General features: G+C 41.7%; 1 protein-coding gene across 1 annotated transcript in view; it reads right to left on the reverse strand.

Annotated features, from left to right (window-relative positions):
• Positions 1-22,727, reverse strand: part of CC2D2B (coiled-coil and C2 domain containing 2B) — a 154,875-nt gene that overhangs the window by 113,270 nt on the left and 18,878 nt on the right. Inside the window, exons 7-9 of the mRNA XM_038744430.1 lie at positions 17,377-17,586; positions 9,552-9,649; positions 2,322-2,462 (exon numbers count right to left, since the gene is read on the reverse strand). Of these exons, the coding sequence (XP_038600358.1) occupies positions 2,322-2,462; positions 9,552-9,649; positions 17,377-17,586 (449 nt within the window). The remainder of the gene's footprint in view (positions 1-2,321; positions 2,463-9,551; positions 9,650-17,376; positions 17,587-22,727) is intronic.

Raw genomic sequence — 22,727 nt, forward strand, 5'->3', positions numbered from 1 at the left:
ACCATCCTCTCCCAAGCACTTAGTCCAGTGCTCTGCACACAATAAGCGCTCAATAAATACACCCGATCAGCTGATCTTCTAGCCCAGGCTGGGCCAAACATCCTGAAAGGAGACAGATCTTCCTGGCTCCCTCTAATCCAGACCTGCCAACTCTGAGCCAGTCAATCAATCAATCAATCGTATTTATTGAGCACTTCCTGTGTGCAGAGCACTGTACTAAGCGCTTGGGAAGTACAAGTTGGCAACATATAGAGACGGTCCCTACCCAACAGTGGGCTCACAGTCTAGAAGTGGAAGGTGAGCCAGGAGTATTCACTTCACTGCAGGGCTTCCACTACTAACTCTGCTTTTGTTCTAAGTGGTCCCCGAGGCAGGCTTCCACGCCTGGAAAATAGTGCCGCTGGAATCAATCAATCAATCAATCACATTTATTGAGCGCTTACTGTGTGCAGAGCACTGTACTAAGAGCTTGGGAAGTACAAGTTGGCAACATATGGAGACAGTCCCTACCCAACAGTGGGCTCACAGTCTAAAAGGGGGAGACGGAGAACAAAACCAAACATACTAACAAAATAAAATAAATAGAATAGATATGTACAAGTAAAATAAATAGAGTAATAAATATGTACAAACATATATACAGGTGCTGTGGGGAAGGGAAGGAGATAAGATGGGGGGGGATGGAGAGGGAAGTGAGGAAAGTGAGGAAAGGACAGAAGGGAAAAAGAGCAGACAAGGTCGAAAGACCAAAGTCTTCTGGGGAATGTAATCCTAAAGCGGGATCAGGGAATAGATAGAAAGGTGTTTGCTCCAAATTCTGAATAAGCTCCAACTCAGAAGCTGGGATTTTGTCTCCCACAGAGGCAGGAAATTCACTAAAGTCACCGGAGACAGGGACGAAGAAAAAGGTGGACGGAACAATAATTTCTCCCTAGCATGACGAATGGGCTTTCTTAAAATACGGGTCCTAGGGAAAGCTTCCCGGTTCTATCCCAGCGCTTAGAACAGTGCTTTGCACATCGTAAGCACTTAACAAATACCAAAATTATTATTATTATTATTATATCCCTGCTGCTCCCAGCTACCCGACCATCTCTGTTCACAGTCTTTTTATTATCATTATTATTATCATTATATTTGTTAAGTGCTTACTATGTGCCAGGCACTGTACTGAGCGCTGGGGTGGATAGAAGAAAATCAGGTTGGACACAGTCCCTGTCCCACATAATAATAATAATGATGATGGCATTTATTAAGCACTTACTATGTGCAAAGCACTGTTCTAAGCGCTGGGGAGGTTACAAGGTGATCAGGTTGTCCCACAGGGGGCTCATAGTCTTAATCCCCATTTTCCAGATGAGGGAACTGAGGCCCAGAGAAGTGAAGTGACTTGCCCAAGGTCACACAGCTGACAACTGGTGGAGCTGGGATTTGAACCCATGACCTCTGACTCCAAAGCCCGGGCTCTTTCCATGGAGCCACACATGTATATATGTTTGTACATATTTATTACTCTATTTATTTATTTATTTTATTTGTACATATCTATTCTGTTTATTTTATTTTGTTAATATGTTTGGTTTTGTTCTCTGTCTCCCCCTTCGAGCCTGTGAGCCCGCTGTTGGGTAGGGACTGTCTCTATATGTTGCCAACTTGTACTTCCCAAGCGCTTAGTACAGTGTTCTGCACACAGTAAGCGCTCAATTAAATACGATTTATTGATTGACTGATTGATAGGGCTCACAGTCTCCATTCCCATTTTGCAGATGAGGTTTTCACAGACGAGGTAACTGAGGCACAGAGAAGTTAAGTGACTTGTCCAAGGTCGCACAGCAGACAAGTGGCGGAGCCGGTCAGGAATATCTGGAAAATCCTTCTTGAGAAATCATTTCTTCATCATCATCAATCGTATTTATTGAGCGCTTACTGTGTGCAGAGCACTGTACTAAGCGCTTGGGAAGTACAAGTTGGCAACATATAGAGACGGTCCCTACCCAACAGTGGGCTCACAGTGTAAAAGAACTATGACTTCTTCTAGGAACTCCAGTTTCTGGTACTTCACGACTTTCAGAAATGACTGAAGCAGACGCAACATTGATAAATAATTCAAATCTGTGCATAATAATTAAATATTTAGTCAGTGAATTGTACTTTTTGAGTGCTTACTGTGTGCAGAGCACTGTACTAAGAGCTCAGGAGTGGACAATGTAACCGTATAACAGACACATTCCCTTTTGTTCCCATTTCTCTGAGCGAATCCCCGTGGGTTCCAATTCAAATGGAAAAATAGTACCATAAAAACGAATATTGCATCCACTTACTTTTGAAACTGCAATTTTATAGATGTGCTCGAAAATCCTTGTTGTAGGCGGAGTGATTTTATTTGTTTCCACACCTTTAGCATACTATGTATTAGGGAACTATCCTTTTTCTTTTCGAGGTCATACAGCTGTTTTGTATCACTGTAAGAATAGAAGCATTTAGTTTGAATGACTAAACAAAGAAATGTTCTCTTTCCCCATTCCCAGTTAAAGCAGATTTAGGGTTTAAAAGTCACCTGCAAATTTTAAAATTAACTTTAAAACCTGAATTCCCATTTCCTATTATTTTCTTCTAATATAATAATAATAACAATAATAATGGTTCTTGATAAGCACTGTAAGAATAGAATCATTTAGTTTGAATGACTAAACAAATAAATGATCTCTTTCCCCATTCCCAGTTACAGCAGATTTAGGATTTAAAAGTCACCTGCAACTTTTAAAATTAACTTTAAAACCTGAATTCCCATTTCCTATTATTTTCTTCTTCTAATAATAATAATAATAATAATGGTTCTTGATAAGCACTGTAAGAATAGAATCATTTAGTTTGAATGACTAAACAAAGAAATGTTCTCTTTCCCCATTCCCAGTTAAAGCAGATTTAGGGTTTAAAAGTCACCTGCAAATTTTAAAATTAACTTTAAAACCTGAATTCCCATTTCCTATTATTTTCTTCTAATATAATAATAATAACAATAATAATGGTTCTTGATAAGCACTGTAAGAATAGAATCATTTAGTTTGAATGACTAAACAAAGAAATGATCTCTTTCCCCATTCCCAGTTACAGCAGATTTAGGGTTTAAAAGTCACCTGCAACTTTTAAAATTAACTTTAAAACCTGAATTCCCATTTCCTATTATTTTCTTCTAATATAATAATAATAACAATAATAATGGTTCTTGATAAGCACTGTAAGAATAGAATCATTTAGTTTGAATGACTAAACAAAGAAATGATCTCTTTCCCCATTCCCAGTTACAGCAGATTTAGGGTTTAAAAGTCACCTGCAACTTTTAAAATTAACTTTAAAACCTGAATTCCCATTTCCTATTATTTTCTTCTAATAATCATAATAATAATAATAATAATAATGGTTCTTGATAAGCACTGTAAGAATAGAAGCATTTAGTTTGAATGACTAAACAAAGAAATGATCTCTTTCCCCATTCCCAGTTACAGCAGATTTAAGGTTTAAAAGTCACCTGCAATTTTTAAAATTATCTTTAAAACCTGAATTCCCATTTCCTATTATTTTCTTCTTATGATAATAATAATAATAATGATAATAATGGCTCTTGATAAGCACTGTAAGAATAGAATCATTTAGTTTGAATGACTAAACAAAGAAATGATCTCTTTCCCCATTCCCAGTTAAAGCAGATTTAGGGTTTAAAAGTCACCTGCAACTTTTAAAATTAACTTTAAAACCTGAATTCCCATTTCCTATTATTTTCTAATAATAATAATAATAATAATAATAATAATAATAATAATAATAATAATGGTTCTTGATAAGAACTGTAAGAATAGAATCATTTAGTTTGAATGCCTAAACAAAGAAATGGTCTCTTTCCCCATTCCCAGTTAAAGCAGATTTAGGGTTTAAAAGTTACCTGCAACTTTTAAAATTAACTTTAAAACCTGAATTCCCATTTCCTATTATTTTCTTCTAATAATAATAATAATAATAGTTCTTGATAAGCACTGTAAGAATAGAAGCATTTAGTTTGAGTGCCTAAACAAAGAAATGATCTCTTTCGCCATTCCCAGTTAAAGCAGATTTAGGGTTTAAAAGTCACCTGCAAATTTTAAAATTAACTTTAAAACCTGAATTCCCATTTCCTATTATTTTCTTCTTCTAATAATAATAATAAGAATGGTTCTTGATAAGCACTGTAAGAATAGAATCATTTAGTTTGAATGACTAAACAAAGAAATGATCTCTTTCCCCATTCCCAGTTAAAGCAGATTTAGGGTTTAAAAGTCACCTGCAACTTTTAAAATTAACTTTAAAACCTGAATTCCCATTTCCTATTATTTTCTTCTTCTAATAATAATAATAAGAATGGTTCTTGATAAGCACTGTAAGAATAGAATCATTTAGTTTGAATGACTAAACAAAGAAATGATCTCTTTCCCCATTCCCAGTTAAAGCAGATTTAGGGTTTAAAAGTCACCTGCAACTTTTAAAATTAACTTTAAAACCTGAATTCCCATTTCCTATTATTTTCTTCTAATAATAATAATAATAATAATGGTTCTTGATAAGCACTGTAAGAATAGAAGCATTTAGTTTGAATGACTAAACAAAGAAATGATCTCTTTCCCCATTCCCAGTTAAAGCAGATGTAGGGTTTAAAAGTCACCTGCAACTTTTAAAACTAACTTTAAAACCTGAAATCCCATTTCCTATTATTTTCTTCTTCTAATAATAATAATAATAATAATGGTTCTTGGTAAGCACTGTAAGAGTAGAAGCATTTAGTTTGAATGACTAAACAAAGAAATGATCCCTTTCCCCATTCCCAGTTAAAGCAGATTTGGGGTTTAAAAGTCACCTGCAACTTTTAAAATTAACTTTAAAACCTGAATTCCCATTTCCTATTATTTTCTTCTAATAATAATAATAATAATGGTTCTTGATAAGCACTGTAAGAATAGAATCATTTAGTTTGAATGACTAAACAAAGAAATGATTTCTTTCCCCATTCCCAGTTACAGCAGATTTAGGGTTTAAACGTCACCTTCAACTTTTAAAATTAACTTTAAAACCTGAATTCCCATTTCCTATTATTTTCTTCTAATAATAATAATAATAATAATAATAATAATGGTTCTTGATAAGCACTATAAGAATAGAATCATTTAGTTTGAATGACTAAACAAAGAAATGATTTCTTTCCCCATTCCCAGTTATACCAGATTTAGGGTTTAAACGTCACCTTCAACTTTTAAAATTAACTTTAAAACCTGAATTCCCATTTCCTATTATTTTCTTCTAATAATAATAATAATAATAATAATAATAATGGTTCTTGATAAGCACTGTAAGAATAGAATCATTTAGTTTGAATGACTAAACAAAGAAATGATCCCTTTCCGCATTCCCAGTTAAAGCAGATTTAGGGTTTATCACCTGCAACTTTTAAAATTAACTTTAAAACCTGAATTCCCATTTCCTATTATTTTCTTCTAACGTTAATAATGATAATGGTTCTTGATAAGCACTTACTATGTGCCAACCACTGTTCTAAGTGCTGGGGTAAATATAAGTTAATCGGGTTAGACACAGTCCTTACCGCACATTAGGTTCACACCCTTAATCCTCATTTTTTACAGAGGCACAGAGAAGTGAAGCAACTCGCCTAAGGTCACACAGCAGACAAGTGATGAAGCCAGTATTAGAACCCATGACCTACCGACCAGTACAGTGCTCTGCACATAGTAAGCGCTCAATAAATACGATTGACTGAATGACACCCAAGGCCATGCTCTATCCACTACATCATGCGGCTTCTCATGGTACAATTTATTGGGTTTTTCGGAGAGGAGATGATGTGAAAAATCTATCAAAAATGACAATTTCAGTCATCTTGATTTCGACTATGAGTCCCATGTGAAACAGGGACTGAATCCAACCTGATTAGCTTGCATCTATCCCAGAGCTCAGTACAGTGCCTGACACGAAGTAAGCGCTTAACAAATAGCATTTAGCTTTAATTCTATTTGTTCTGACGATTTTGACACCTGTCCACATGTTTGGTTTTGTTGTCAGTCTCCCCCTTCTAGACTGTGAGCCCGCTGTTGGGTAGGGACTGTCTCTATATGTTGCCGACTTGGACTTCCCAAGCGCTTAGTACAGTGCTCTGCACACAGTATGCGCTCAATAAACACGATTGAATGAATGAATGAATGAATGAAAATAGCATTAAAAAATCTCGTTCCATTAATAGTAATAATAATAATAGACTGTGAGGCCGTTGTTGGGTAGGGACTGTCTCTATATGTTGGCAACTTGTACTTCCCAAGCGCTTAGTACAGTGCTCTGCACACAGTAAGCGCTCAATAAACACGATTGAATGAATGAATGAAAATAGCATAAAAAAGTCTTGTTCCATTAATAGTAATGATAATAATAGACTGTGAAGCCGTTGTTGGGTAGGGACCATCTCTATATGTTGGCAACTTGTACTTCCCAAGCGCTTAGTACAGTGCTCTGCACACAGTAAGCGCTCAATAAACACGATTGAATGAATGAATGAAAATAGCATTAAAAAATCTTGTTCCATTAATAAGAATAATAATAATAATAATAGACTCTGAGCCCGTTGTTGGGTAGGGACCATCTCTATATGTTGGCAACTTGTACTTCCCAAGCACTTAGTACAGTGCTCTGCATGCAGTAAGCGCTCAATAAATACGATTGAATGAATGAATGAATGAAAATAGCATAAAAAAATCTTGTTCCATTAATAATAATAATAGACTATGAGCCCGTTGTTGGGTAGGGACCGTCTCTACATGTTGCCAACTTGTACTTCCGAAGCGCTTAGTACAGTGCTCTGCACGCAGTAAGCGCTCAATAAATACGATTGAATGAATGAATGAATGAAAATAGCATAAAAAAAATCTTGTTCCATTAATAATAATAATAATAATAATAATAGACTATGAGCCCGTTGTTGGGTAGGGACCGTCTCTATATGTTGCCAACTTGTACTTCCGAAGCGCTTAGTACAGTGCTCTGCACGCAGTAAGCGCTCAATAAATACGACTGAATTAATGAATGAATATATTTAGTCAGTCAGTTGTATTTATTGAGCGCTTACTGTGTGCACAGCCCTGTTTGGATGAGAGAAACACTCACACAGTTTGACACCTGGCTACTGAAATTTGAACTGCCCTTTAATCACACAGCAATTTTTATTCAGCAAAATTATATAAGCAAATGGATATTGCAGTGGCTCTGACCTACACCTTTCATTCATTCATTCAAGCGTATTTATTGAGCGCTTACTGTGCGCAGAGCACTGTACTAAGCACTTGGGAAGTACAAGTCGCCAACATCTAGAGCCGGTCCCTTCCCAACAGCGGGCTCACAATCTAGAAGGGGGAGACTGACAACAAAACAAAACATATGGCCAGGTGTCAAAATCGTCAGAACAAATAGAATTAAAGCTAAATGCTATTTGTTAAGCGCTTACTACGTGTCAGGCACTGTACTGAGCTCTGGGATAGATGCAAGCTAATCAGGTTGGATTCAGTCCCTGTTTCACATAGTCGAAATCAAGATGACTGAAATTGTCATTTTTGATAGATTTGTCACATCATCTCCTCTCCGAAAAACCCAATAAATTGTACCATGAGAAGCCGCATGATGTAGTGGATAGAGCATGGGCTTGGGTGTCATTCAGGCAATCGTATTTATTGGGCGCTTACTATGTGCAGAGCACTGTACTGGTCGGTAGGTCATGGGTTCTAATACTGGCTTCATCACTTGTCTGCACAAGTTGGCAACAGCTAGAGCCGGTCCCGACCCAACAGCGGGCTCTCAGTCTAGAAGGCGGAGACAGACAACAAAACAAAACATATTAACAAAATAAAATAAATAGAATAAATATGTACAAATCAAATAGAGTAATAAATACGTACAAACATATATAGAGGTGCTGTGGGGAGGGGAAGGAGGTAAGGTGGGGGGCATGGAGAGGGGAGGAGGGGGCTCATTCATTCAATCGTATTTATTGAGCGCTTACTGTGTGCAGAGCACTGGACTAAGCGCTTGGGAAGCACAAGTTGGCAACATCCCTACCCAACAGCGGGCTCACAGTCTAGAAGGGGGAGACGGACAACCAAACAAAACATATTAACAAAATAAAAGAAATAGAATAAATATGTACAAATAAAATAGAGTAAAAAATACGTACAAACATATACAGGTGTTGTGGGGAGCGGAGGGAGGTAAGGCGGGGGGCATGGGGAGGGGGAGGAGGGGGCTCAGTCATTCATTCAATCGTATTTATTGAGCGCTTACTGTGTGCAGAGCACTGGACTAAGTGCTTGGGAAGTACAAGTTGGCAACATATAGAGACGGTCCCTACCCAACAGTGGGCTCACAGTCTAGAAGGGCTAGGCCACAGTGCTCTGCACACAGTAAGCACTCAATAAATACGATTGATCAATTGATTGATTGATTAGAAGGGGGAAGACTCTGGAATGACCTCATGGTAGTAGAAGCCGGGCTTATTCATTCATTCATTCATTCATTCAATCGTATTTATTGAGTGCTTACTGTGTGCAGAGCACTGGACTAAGCGCTTGGGAAGTACAAGTTGGCAACATCTAGAGACGGTCCCTACCCAACAGGGGGCTCACAGTCTAGAAGGGGGAGACAGACAACAAAACAAAACATATTAACAAAATAAAATAAATATGTACAAATAAAAGGCTCAGTGGAAAGAGCCCAGGCTTTGGAGTCAGAGGTCAGGGGTTCAAATCCCGGCTCCGCCAACTGTCAGCTGTGGGACTCTGGGCAAGTCACTTCACTTCTCTGGGCCTCAGTTCCCTCATCTGCAAAATGGGGATCAAGACTGTGAGCCCCAAGTGGGACAACCTGATTCATTCAATCGTATTTATTGAGCGCTTACTGTTTGCAGAGCACTGTACTAAGCGCTTGGGAAGTACAAGTTGGCAACATCCCTACCCAACAGTGGGTTCACAGTCTAGAAGGGGGAGACGGACAACAAAACAAAACATATGAACAAAATAAAATAAATAAAATAAATATGTACATATAAAAGGCTCAGTGGAAAGAGCACAGGCTTTGGAGTCAGAGGTTAGGGGTTCAAATCCCGGCTCCGCCAACTGTCAGCTGTGGGACTTTGGGCAAGTCACTGCACTTCTCTGTGCCTCAGTTACCTCATCTGTAAAAATGGGGATTAAAACTGTGAGCCCCCCGTGGGACAACCTGATCACCTTGTAACCTCCCAGCGCTTAGAACAGTGCTTTGCACATAGTAAACACTTAACATACACCATTATTATTATTATTATTAACTACAATCAATCGTATTTATTGAGCGCATACTGTGTGCAGAGCACTGTACTAAGCTCTTGGGAAGTACAAGTTGGCAACATATAGAGACAGTCCCTACCCAACAGTGGGCTCACAGTCTAAAAGGGGGAGACAATTTGAAACACATTTACGTCTAAAAAGAAAAAATACCTTATTTGGCAATGGTAGTCTTGTTGAGATTTTCTGCTCAGCTGGCTCGTCTCCAAATTGTGCTTTCCTCTTTTCGCAGTATTTGTTAATGCTTTCAGCTGTAGAAAACAAAAAATTGCTTTTCTGAGAGAGCGTTAACTCATAGAATCGAATGCCAACTCCAGGATCTCTCTTCTTTAAACTTTTGTATCTTCTAAAGTTAAACGTATTTAAAACTTCTAGACTGTGAGCCCACTGTTGGGTAGGGACTGTCTCTAGATGTTGCCAGCTTGTACTTCCCAAGCGCTTAGTACAGTGCTCTGCACACGGTAAGCGCTCAATAAATACAATTGATTGAGTGATTGATTCAATCACATATTCTCTACCACTAAATCCTGTCGACACGACATCGCTAAAACCCTCCCTTTCCTCTCCATCGAAACTGCTACCACTTTGATCCAAGCACTGTACTTCCCAAGCGCTTAGTACAGTGCTCTGCACACAGTAAGCGCTCAATAAATACGATTGATTGATTGATTGATTGGAAACTGTCCTCATTATCATCCTCCCGTACCCGTTCTCCTCCCAATTTCCCGTCTCCAACAGTGGCATCCCTAATCTCCCACTTCTCCGTGCTCGTTACCTCGGAATTATCCTTGCAACCCCGCCCTCAATTTCATCCCCTACATCCTCCCCATGCCTTTCCCGTCACTATAGACAGCACCACTGTCCTTCCCGTCTCACAAGCCCATAACTTGGGCGTTACCCTTCTCTTTCAACCCACATATTCAATCTATCGCTAAATCCTGTCGGTTCAACCTCCACGACATCGCTAAAACCCTCCCTTTCCTCTCCATCGAAACCGCTACCACTTTGATCCAAGCACTGTACTTCCCAAGCGCTTAGTACAGTGCTCTGCACACACTAAGTGCTCAATAAATACGATTGATTGATTGATTGATTGGAAACTGACCTCATTATCATCCTCCCGTACCCGTTCTCCTCCCAATTTCCCGTCTCCAACAGTGGCATCCCTAATCTCCCACTTCTCCGTGCTCGTTACCTCGGAATTATCCTTGCAACCCCGCCCTCAATTTCATCCCCTACATCCTCCCCATGCCTTTCCCGTCACTATAGACAGCACCACTGTCCTTCCCGTCTCACAAGCCCATAACTTGGGCGTTACCCTTCTCTTTCAACCCACATATTCAATCTATCGCTAAATCCTGTCGGTTCAACCTCCACGACATCGCTAAAACCCTCCCTTTCCTCTCCATCGAAACCGCTACCACTTTGATCCAAGCACTGTACTTCCCAAGCGCTTAGTACAGTGCTCTGCACACACTAAGTGCTCAATAAATACGATTGATTGATTGATTGATTGGAAACTGACCTCATTATCATCCTCCCGTACCCGTTCTCCTCCCAATTTCCCGTCTCCAACAGTGGCATCCCTAATCTCCCACTTCTCCGTGCTCGTTACCTCGGAATTATCCTTGCAACCCCGCCCTCAATTTCATCCCCTACATCCTCCCCATGCCTTTCCCGTCACTATAGACAGCACCACTGTCCTTCCCGTCTCACAAGCCCATAACTTGGGCGTTACCCTTCTCTTTCAACCCACATATTCAATCTATCGCTAAATGCTGTCGGTTCAACCTTCACGGCATCGCTAAAACCCTCCCTTTTCTCTCCGTCGAAACCGCTACCACTTTGATCCAAGCACTGTACTTCCCAAGCGCTTAGTACAGTGCTCTGCACACAGTAAGCGCTCAATAAATACGATTGATTGATTGATTGATTGGAAACTGTCCTCATTATCATCCTCCCATACCCGTTCTCCTCCCAATTTCCCATCTCCAACAGTGGCATCCCTAATCTCCCACTTCTCCGTGCTCGTTACCTCGGAATTATCCTTGCAACCCCGCCCTCAATTTCATCCCCCTACATCCTCCCCATGCCTTTCCCGTCACTATAGACAGCACCACTGTCCTTCCCGTCTCACAAGCCCATAACTTGGGCCTTATCCTTGACTCCTCTCTTTCAACCCACATATTCAATCTATCGCTAAATCCTGTCGGCTCAACCTCCACGACATCGCTAAAACCCTCCCTTTCCTCTCCATCGAAACCGCTACCACTTTGATCCAAGCACTGTACTTCCCAAGCGCTTAGTACAGTGCTCTGCACACAGTAAGCACTCAATAAATACGATTGATTGATTGATTATCCTATCCCGCCTTGATTGTTGTATCAGCCTCCTTGCTGACCTCCCTGCCTCCTGTCTCTCCCCACTCCAGGCCAGACTTCACTCTGCTACGTGGATCATTTTTCTACAAAAACGTTCAATCAATCAATCAATCAATCATATTTATTGAGCGCTTACTGTGTGCAAAGCACTGTACTAAGCGCTTGGGAAGTACAAGTTGGCATCATATAGAGACGGTCCCTACCCAACAGTGGGCTCACAGTCTAGTCCCTGTTACCCCACTCCTCAAGAACCACCAGTGGTTGTCCATCCATCTCCACATTCATTCATTCAATCGTATTTATTGAGTGCTTCCTGTGTGCAGAGCACTGTACTAAGCGCTTGGGAAGTCCAAGTTGGCAACACATAGAGACGGTCCCTACCCAACAGCGGGCTCACAGTCTAGAAGGGGGGAAAATCATGGTGCTTGTTAAGCACTTACTATGTGCCAAGCACTGTTCTTCTAGACTGTGAGCCCACTGTTGGGTAGGGACTGTCTATATGTTGCCAATTTGTACTTCCCAAGTGCTTAGTCCAGTGCTCTGCACACAGTAAGCGCTCAATAAATACGATTGATTGATTGATTAGTACAGTGCTCTGCACACAGTAAGCACTCAATAAATACGATTGATTGGTTAATAGCCGTAATTCTATTTGTTTTGACGACTTTGACACCCGTCTCCATGGTTTGTTTTGTTGTCTGACTCCCCCTTCTAGACCGTGAGCCCACTGTTGGGTAGGGGCCGTCTCTATATGTTGCCGACCTGTTCTTCCCAAGCGCTTAGTCCAGTGCTCTGCACACAGTAAGCGCTCAATAAATACGACTGAATGAATGAACGAGGTGTCCACTCCAATTGAGGAGAAGGGGGAAGGTTTTGAGGGCCACTGGTTCTTGTGCCACTGACCTTCACACCTACCTGTCACAGCTAAAGTGCTGGAGATGGACTCAGGGACTCTCTGTGATGGGGAGGAATCGTGAGGAATAGTCGGGATCAGTCGAGGAATCAGTCTATCATATTTATAAAGTGCTTTCTGTGCGCAGAGCACAGTACTAAGTGACTGTTTTTAGACTGTGAGCCCACTGTTGGGTAGGGACTGTCTCTCTATGTTGCCAACTTGTACTTCCCAAGCGCTTAGTACAGTGCTCTGCACACAGTAAGTGCTCAATAAATACGATTGGTTGATTGATTGATACTAAGTGCTTGGGAGAGTTTGATATAACAGAGTTGGTAGACACGTTTCCCTGCCCGCAACAAGCTTATAGATTAGAGAGGGGGAGAAAGACATTAAAAAATGGGTTCTACTCCTGGCTCCACCACTTGTCGGCTGTGTGACCTTGAGCGAGTCACTTCACTTCTCTCCATCCCCCCATCTTACCTCCTTCCCCTACCCACAGCACCTGTATATATGTATATATGTTTGTACGAATTTATTACTCCATTTACTTATTTATTTTATTTATGCATATTTATTCTATTTATTTTATTTTGTTAGTATGTTTGGTTTTGTTCTCTGTCTCCCTCTTCTAGACTGTGAGCCCACTGTTGGGTAGGGACTGTCTCTATATGTTGCCAACGTGGACTTCCCAAGCACTTAGTACAGTGCTCTGCACACAGTAAGCGCTCAATAAATACGGTTGAATGAATGAATCCTCCCATCTTACCTCCTTCCCTTCCCCACAGCACCTGTATATATGTATATATGTTTGTACAGATTTATTACTCTATTTATTTTACTTGTACATATCTATTCTATTTATTTTATTTTGTTAGTATGTTTGGTTTTGTTCTCTGTCTCCCCCTTTTAGACTGTGAGCCCACTGTTGGGTCAGGATTGTCTCTATATGTTGCCAACTTGGACTTCCCAAGTGCTTAGTACAGTGCTCTGCACACAGTAAGCGCTCAATAAATACGATTGATTGATTGATTCTCTGGGTCTCGGTCACCTCATCTGTAAAATGGGGATGAAGACTGTGAGCCCCATGTGGAACAATCTATGTTGTACCTACCCCAGGGCTTAGAACAGTGCGTGGCACATAGGAAGTGCTTAACAAATACCATAATAATTATGATTATTATTAACATTAATAAACAAATTAGGGTTATTTACATAAGGGGCTGTGGGGTGAAGGAGAGATGAATAAAGGGAACAAATCATTCATTCATTCAATCGTATTTATTGAGCGCTTACTGTGTGCAGAGCACTGGACTAAGCACTTGGGAAGTACAAGTTGGCAACATATAGAGACGGTCCCTACCCAACAGTGGGCTCAATCAATCAATCGTATTTATTGAGCACTTACTGTGTGCTGAGCACTGTACTAAGTGCTTGGGAAGTACAAGTTGGCAACATACAGAGACAGTCCCTACCCAAAAGTGGGCTCACAGTCTAGAAGGGGGAGACAGAGAACAAGACCAAACATATTAACAGAATGAAATAAATAGAATAGTAAATATGTGCAAGTAAAATAAATAGAGTAATAAATCTGTACAAACATATATACAGGTGCTGTGGGGAGGGGAAAGAGGTAGGGTCGGGGGGATGGGGAGGAGGAGAGGAAAAAGGGGGCTCAGTGTGGGAAGGCCTCCTGGAGGAGGTGAGCTCTCAGTAGGGCCTTGAAGGGAGGAAGAGAGCTAGCTTGGCCGATGGGTAGAGGGAGGCCATTCCAGGCCCGGGGGAGGACGTGGGCCGGGGGTCGACGGCGGGACAGGCGAGAACGAGGCCTAATGGTGAGGAGGTTAGCGGCGGAGGAGCGGAGGGTGCGGGCTGGGCTGGAGAAAGACAGAAGGGAGGTGAGGTAGGAGGGGGCGAGGGGATGGACAGCCTGGAAGCCCAGGGGGAGGAGTTTCTGCCCGATGCGTAGGTTGATTGGGAGCCACTGGAGATTTTTGAGGAGGGGAGTAACATGCCCAGAGCGTTTCTGCACAGAGATGATCTGGGCAGCAGCATGAAGTATAGACCGAAGTGGGGAGAGACAGGGGGATGGGAGATCAGAGAGGAGGTTGATGCAGTAATCCAGTTGGTATAGGATGAGAGATTGAACCAGCAGGGTAGCGGTTTGGATGGAGAGGAAAGGGCGGATCTTAGCGATGTTGCGGAGGTGAGACCGGCAGGTTTTGGTGACGGATTGGATGTGAGGGGGGAACGAGAGAGCGGAGTCGAGGATGACACCAAGGTTGCGGGCTTGTGAGACGGGAAGGATGGTAGTGCCGTCAACAGATGCATAGGTGACCAGATCATATGAACCTTATTGCACAGCTCTTGTGATGATCCTGGATACTGCCTGCTTCTTAGCCTTCACAGAACTACTAACCTACCCTTCAGCTGGGATCCGCATTTGCAAGGATTACTGCTCTAGTCTTAATATATTACAGCTACCTTAACAGCCCAAGGGCCACACTCTACCCAAAAGGAAACAATTCTCATCACAGATGAATCAATCAATCAATCATATTTATTGAGCGCTTACTGCGTGCAGAGCACTGTACTAAGCGCTTGGGAAGTACAAGTTGGCAACAGATAGAGACAGTCCCTACCCAACAGTGGGCTCACAGTCTAAAATGTAAAAGAATCTAGAGCCAGAGTAAACTTGGAGAAAAAAAAAGACCGGAGATTTTTAAACCCAAAGATATGATAATAAATCAGTATTTCTTCAAAATGAATTATTTTTCTGAATGTTATAAGAACAGAGAGATCATCAGGGGCTCAAAAGAACAGAGAGTTTAACATCTGCTTAAGACCTGAGCCCAATCTCATTCTGCCCTGAAGGGTTCTAGGGGTCATTTTCCACATTTGGGGTTTCACCACTAATCAATCAATCGTATTTATTGAGCGCTTACTGTGTGCAGAGCACTGTACTAAGCGCTTGGGAAGTACAAGTTGGCAACATATAGAGACAGTCCCTACAGTACCACATTGCCAAAATAATTCAGATATTTTACCAAGGGCCAAGGCGGCAGGCTAGGATGAACTACCTTGAATGCACGTTTTGTCAAAATTGTATTTAAGTGATTACTATTGTACCAAGCTAATCACGTTGGACACGGTCCATGACTCATTAGAGAAGCAGCGTGGCTCAGTGGAAAGAGCCCGGGCTTTGGAGTCAGAGGTGAGGGGTTCAAATCCCGCCTCTGCCACTTGTCAGCTGTGTGACTTTGGGCAAGTCACTCCACTTCTCTGTGCCTCGGTTCCCTCATCTGTAAAATGGGGATGAAGACTGTGAGCCCCCTGTGGGACAAGCTGATCGATCAATCAATCAATCAATCGTATTTATTGAGTGCTTACTGTGTGCAGAGCACTGTACTAAGCGCTTGGGAAGTACAAGTTGGCAACATATAGACTACCCAACAGTGGGCTCACAGTCTAAAAGGGGGAGACGGAGAACAAAACCAAACATACCTGCAAAATAAAATAAATAGAATAGATATGTACAAGTAAAATAAATAGAGTAATAAATATGTACAAACAAGCGCTTAATAAATGCCATCATTATCGTTGTTATAAATGGCTAACCCACACTCTCGAGGGACGATCACCTTGTAACCTCCCCAGCGCTTAGAACAGTGCTTTGCACACAGTAAGCGCTTTATAAATGCCATCATCATTATTATTATTATAAGGGACTCACAGTATTAATCCCCATTTTACAGATGAGGTAAATGAGGCAAAGAAAAGCTGAGTAACTTGCCCAAGGTCACACAGCAAACAAGCGACGGGACCGGAATTAGAACCCGGATTCTTCTGATTCCCAGGCCCCTGCTGATCTCGGAACACCGATCGGTGGAAGACCCGGAGGTGAAGAAAGGCAAAAATCAAATGTGGAAGCGTCACAGCAGCCTGAAGGGAGAATAGCGGGAGACTGAGTGATACGCGGGAGTCTGTGAGTCAAATTAAACCTATTCTGGACTGTCCCACCAAGATAGGGACATCTGATCACCTTATTCCCCCTTCCTAACTTTCTCGACTCTTTATCAAACCCTTTCGCTTCTCTCCTTCGAAGGAAACCTCCCCAATTTCACCCTGCCTGGTTTCAAACAGTCCACTCTCCCCTGTAAACTTTCGATATTTGCATAGATCTTTGAGCAAGGTGTTTATTTGCTTTCTGATATTTTGAATTTTTCATCTCAGTTCCCGGGTGTTTTTCATTTATATCTAAACATCTGTGCTTGTCCTGCCTCTTTTCGGGGGAGAACCATGCCCTGTATTTCCTTTGTGTTACCCCACCACACCTGACGTAGAGCTTTTATTTTATTTTATTTTTTATTTTGTTAGTATGTTTGGTTTTGTTCTCTGTCTCCCCCTTTTAGACTGTGAGCCCACTGTTGGGTAGGGACTGTCTCTATATGTTGCCAATTTGTACTTCCCAAGCGCTTAGTACAGTGCTCTGCACATAGTAAGCGCTCAATAAATACGATTGATGATGATGATGATGATGCAAAGAATTAATAACCAATAAACACTGTACCGCTGCTGAACTGATTGATGTTACTAGACATTTTGGTATTTTGTTCTTCACCGCAAATTACTTACATTACATTACATAATGGAAGAATTAATTACTTCCATTAAGTAACTGGAATACAACAAAATATGATCCTACTTTTTCATACAGAAGATGAGATGTGTTTTGTTGCCTTCTGAGCTGGAAACACTCGAAGAGTTGGAGCAACCTGGAGCATAACACAAGTTCTTGATTGAAGAGAGGATGATGGCTGAACTGCAAACTTGAGATGTTGAGATCCAGTTGACAAAGTTCCCTCTGGAGTTCTGTTTTGCTCCCGATGCGGCTTTCCAGGTCTGTTCCGATTGCCTTTGGAAAGGAAAATAATCAATTAAACCGTGGTATTTATCTAGCAATTAGCAAGCACTGTCCTAAGTGCTTGGGAGAAGACAACATATATGAGTTCAGAGACATGATCCCTGCCCTCAGGGAGCTTACAATCAAGGAGGAAAACAAATTATAGATGGGGGAATCATCAAAGTAAAAGGATATATCATCATCAATCGTATTTATTGAGCGCTTACTGTGTGCAGAGCACTGTACTAAGTGCTTGGGAAGTACAAATTGGCAACATATAGAGACGGTCCCTACCCTACAGTGGGCTCACAGTCTAAAAGGGGGAGACAGAGAACAAAACCAAACATACTAACAAAATAAAATAGAATAGAATAGATAGGTACAAGTAAAATAAATAAATAGAGTAATAAATATGTACAAACATATATACATATATACAGGTGCTGTGGGGAAGGGAAGGAGGTAAGATGGGGGGATGGAGAGGGGGACGAGGGGGAGAGGAAGGAAGGGGCTCAGTCTGGGAAGGCCTCCCGGAGGAGGTGAGCTCTCAGCAGGGCCTTGAAGGGAGGAAGAGAGCTAGCTTGGCGGATGGGCAGAGGGAGGGCATTCCAGGCCCCGGGGAAGACGTGGGCCGGGGGGCGATGGCGGGACAGGCGAGAACGAGGTACGGTGAGGCACTTATATGCATAAGTGCTGTGAGGAAGATGTTGGAGGGAATATTCATTCATTCATTCAATTGTATTTACTGAGCGCTCACTGTGTGCAGAGCACTGTGCTAAGCGCTTGGAAAATATAATTCGGCAACCAGTAGAGACAATCCCAACCCAAAAACAGGCTCACAGTCTAGTCTAGTATGTCAAAGAGCTTTAGGGAGCAGCATGGTGTAATTGGCTTGGCGGATGGGCAGAGGGAGGGCATTCCAGGCCCCGGGGAAGACGTGGGCCGGGGGGCGATGGCGGGACAGGCGAGAACGAGGTACGGTGAGGCACTTATATGCATAAGTGCTGTGAGGAAGATGTTGGAGGGAATATTCATTCATTCATTCAATTGTATTTACTGAGCGCTCACTGTGTGCAGAGCACTGTGCTAAGCGCTTGGAAAATATAATTCGGCAACCAGTAGAGACAATCCCAACCCAAAAACAGGCTCACAGTCTAGTCTAGTATGTCAAAGAGCTTTAGGGAGCAGCATGGTGTAATTGGGTCGGGACCGTCTCTATATGTTGCCAACTTGTACTTCCCAAGCGCTTAGTCCAGTGCTCTGCACACAGTAAGCGCTCAATAAATACGACTGAATGAATGAATGTAATGGATAGAGCATGGGCCTGGGAGCCACAGAGTCATGGGTTCTAATCCCGGCTCTGTCACTTGCCTCCTGTGTGACCCTGGGCAAGTCACTTTACTTCTTCCTCTGGGCCTCAGTTACTTCATCTGTAAAATGGGGATGAAGACCCCGAGCCCATTGCGGGAAAGGGACGGCGTTCAACTCGATTTGTTTGTATCCCCCCCGGCGCTTAGTACAGTGCCTGGCACAACCTGTATACATGTATATATGTTTGTACATATTTATTACTCTATTTATCTATTTATTTTATTTGTACATATTTATTCTATTTATTTTATTTTGTTAATATGTTTTGTTTTGTTCTCTGTCTCCCCCTTCTAGACCGTGAGCCCGCTGTTGGTTAGGGACCGTCTCTACATGTTGCCAACTTGTACTTCCCAAGTGCTTAGTCCAGTGCTCTGCACACAGTAAGCACTCAATAAATACGATTGATTGATTGGTTAGTCTAGTGCTCTGCACACAGTAAGCGCTCAATAAATACGATTGAATGAATGACTGAATGAATATGATTGAATGAATGAATGAAATACCATCATTCATTCAATCGTATTTATTGAGCGCTTATTGTGTGCAGAGCACTGGACTAATCAATCAATCAATTGTATTTATTGAGCACTTACTGTGTGCAGAGCACTGTACTAAGCGCTTGGGAAGTACAAGTTGGCATCATATAGAGACGGTCCCTACCCAGCAACGGGCTCACAGTCTAGAAGGGGGAGACAGAAAACCAAACAAAACATGGAAACGGGTGTCAAAGTCGTCAGAACAAATAGAACTAATACCAACTAATACCATAATAGGAATAATAAGCTTAAGGGACGTGGATTTAAGTGCATTGGTGACACAGAGGGGTGGAAGAATTTGGTCAAGAGATAGGAGGCTTGTCAGGCTTGCTGGAATAGATATGCTTTTATTAGAGCATTGAAAATGGAGAGAGCCATGTTCTGTTGGATATGAAAGGGAGGAAATTCCAGTATGGAGGGAGGGCGAGATCGGAGCACAGTAAGAAAGTAGACTGGTGTTAGAGGAGTCAAGTGGTGTGGGCTGGGTTGTAATGGGAGAGGAGTGGGGTTAATAAGAGGGGGAGAACTGACAGTGTCTTACAGTCAAGGGTGAGGAATTTCTATTTTGGCGGACATGGATGAGCAATGCCGGGAGGTTTTTGAGGAGTGGGGATGCGTGCGCAGAACGATATTTTAGAAAAATGGTCCAGGCAAAAGAGTGAAGGCCCGGAGGAGGGAGAGATGGGGAGGGGAGGTGAACGAGGAGGCCGATGCAAAACTCAAGATGAGATATGACAAGGGCTTGGATCAGCATGGAAGAAATTTGGAGGGAGAGGAAGGGGTGGATTTTAGCGATTTTGTGAAGTTAGAACCAACAGGATGTAAGAACAGAATGAATTTCATTCATTCATTCAATCGTATTTATTGAGCGCTTACTGTGTGCGGAGCACTGGATTATGCGCTTGGGAAGTACAAGTTGGCAACATATAGAGACGGTCCCTACCCAACAGCGGGCTCACAGTCTAGAAGGGGGAGACAGACAACGAAACAGAACATATTAACAACAACAAAAAAAAGAATGTGTGTGTTGAATGAGAAAGATGACAACGCCAAGGTTTCAGGTTTGGAGACAGGGTGGATGGTAGCATTTACAGTGATGGGAAAGTCAGGCGGAGGAAACGGCTTGGGTGAGAAGATGAGGAGTTCAGTTTGGGACAGGTGTTGAGGGTATATCCAGGTAGAGATGTCCTGGAGGCAGGAGGAAATGCAAGACTGGAGATGAGAGAGATGCAGATTTGGGAAACATCCACATAGAGATGGTAGCTGAATCAATCAATGGTATTAATTGAGCACTTACAAGGTTCAGAGCACTGTACTAAGTGCATGGGAGAGTACAACGGAATTAGCAGGCACGTTCCCTGCCCATACCGAGCTTCAAGTTGAAGCAGTGGGAGCAAAAGAGTCTCCAAGGGAGTGAGTGGAGATTCCCAAAGTTAGAGGGTGAAGGAGCAAAGAAAGAGGTTGAGAAGGAGCTTCCCACCATTCCCGATACCATGGCAAAAGGGACGTCTTAGTGTCCACCAGGCCTCTAGGGCGGGCCCCGAAAATAGGTAGTTCCTGTAGAATCAATATGCTCATTTTATATTTCTTCAAGTGAAATACATTAAAATCACGGTTTCTGTAAAATAAGTAGCACCCCGAAATAATTTTGATTACTAGATAATGGAAATTCCAAAGAGAAAAAGATACCAAGGGGACTCCACCAACAATTTAATTCAGGGGAAAAAGATCTCAGTCACAGTCCTTTACAAAAAATTACCTTCAATCAATCAATCAATCGTATTTATTGAGCGCTTACTGTGTGCAGAGCACTGGACTAAGCTCTTGGGAAGTACAAGTTGGCAACATCTAGAGACGGTCCCTACCCAACAGTGGGCTCACAGTCTAAAAGGGGGAGACAGAGAACAAAACCAAACTAACAAAATAAAATAAATAGAATAGATATGTACAAGTAAAATGCCTTCAAAAGTATTTCTATAAAACGTGTTCCAGACATTTTATAGAAGCATTTTGAAGGAGATCCCTATTTGATAAGGGAATAAGGCATTTGGGGCAATCGATCGGTGATATTTATTGAGCACTTGCTGTGTTCAGAATGCTGTCCCAAGTACTTGGGAAGGTACGATATAATAAGAGTAGGTAGACACAATCTCTACCCACAAGGAACTTACAGACTAGAGGGGGAGAAAGGACTTAAAATTAAAGATGGACATGTACATAAGTGCTGTGAGAGAAGGACCTTGTTGAACTTGGACAATCCAGTGCCTCACTGCAAGATGCTGAAAGAGGTAAAGAGGTAGTTAGGGTTTCTCTACTACTAACTAAAATCTTGGGACTAAAAAGTCTTGGATCAATTTATAAATATTATTAAAGAAGAACACTCTAATGGAGAAAGGAGTTCAAGTTGCACAGAAGTGTTCAGAAGGAGTTGGCCTGCTACGAGACATTTTAAGAAGAAAAGAGGAAGATTACTGTCCAACCTATAAGTTGGACTAAATTCTTCCCCAAAGTTGAAAAACCACTCCTAAAGTCACCTTCATTTACGCGGCTTCTTGCAAAGACATAATTATATTATAGCTCTTCATTTATGCAATATTTTGATGTCATCCTTTAAATTATTCTAATAGGGCTCAAACAATAATTTAGTGATGTTCATCATTACGGTATATAACACCCAAAGGAATTGCATATTCTTTTTCCAGAGATTCAGGAAAGGATCCTAAATTATAAAATGTAAGTCTACGGGAACAAGTACCAGATTAGGTTCCCGGTAGTTTGATTGTGAATGGTTGGTACGGTTTTCAAATTAAATGTTACAAAAGCATTTGATGTCAACAGCTGTCAGCTGTGTGACTTTGGGCAAGTCACTTCACTTCTCTTTGCCTCAGTTACCTCATCTGCAAAATGGGGATTAAAACTGTGAGCCCCCCATGGGACCACCTGATCACCTTGTAACCTCCCCAGCGCTTAGAACTGTGCTTTGCACATAGTAATCAATCAATCAATCATATTTATTGAGCACTTACTGTGTGCAGAGCACTGTACTAAGCGCTTGGGAAGTCCAAGTTGGCAACATATAGAGACGGTCCCTACCCAACAGTGGGCTCACAGTCTAAAAGGGGGAGACAGAGAACAAAACCAAACATACTAACAAAATAAAATAAATAGAATAGATATGTACAAGTAAAATAGAGTAATAAATATGTACAAACATATATACATATATATAGTAAGTGCTTAAAAAAT

The sequence above is a fragment of the Tachyglossus aculeatus genome, chromosome 3 (genome assembly GCF_015852505.1).
Source record: "Tachyglossus aculeatus isolate mTacAcu1 chromosome 3, mTacAcu1.pri, whole genome shotgun sequence".
NCBI lineage: Eukaryota > Metazoa > Chordata > Mammalia > Monotremata > Tachyglossidae > Tachyglossus > Tachyglossus aculeatus.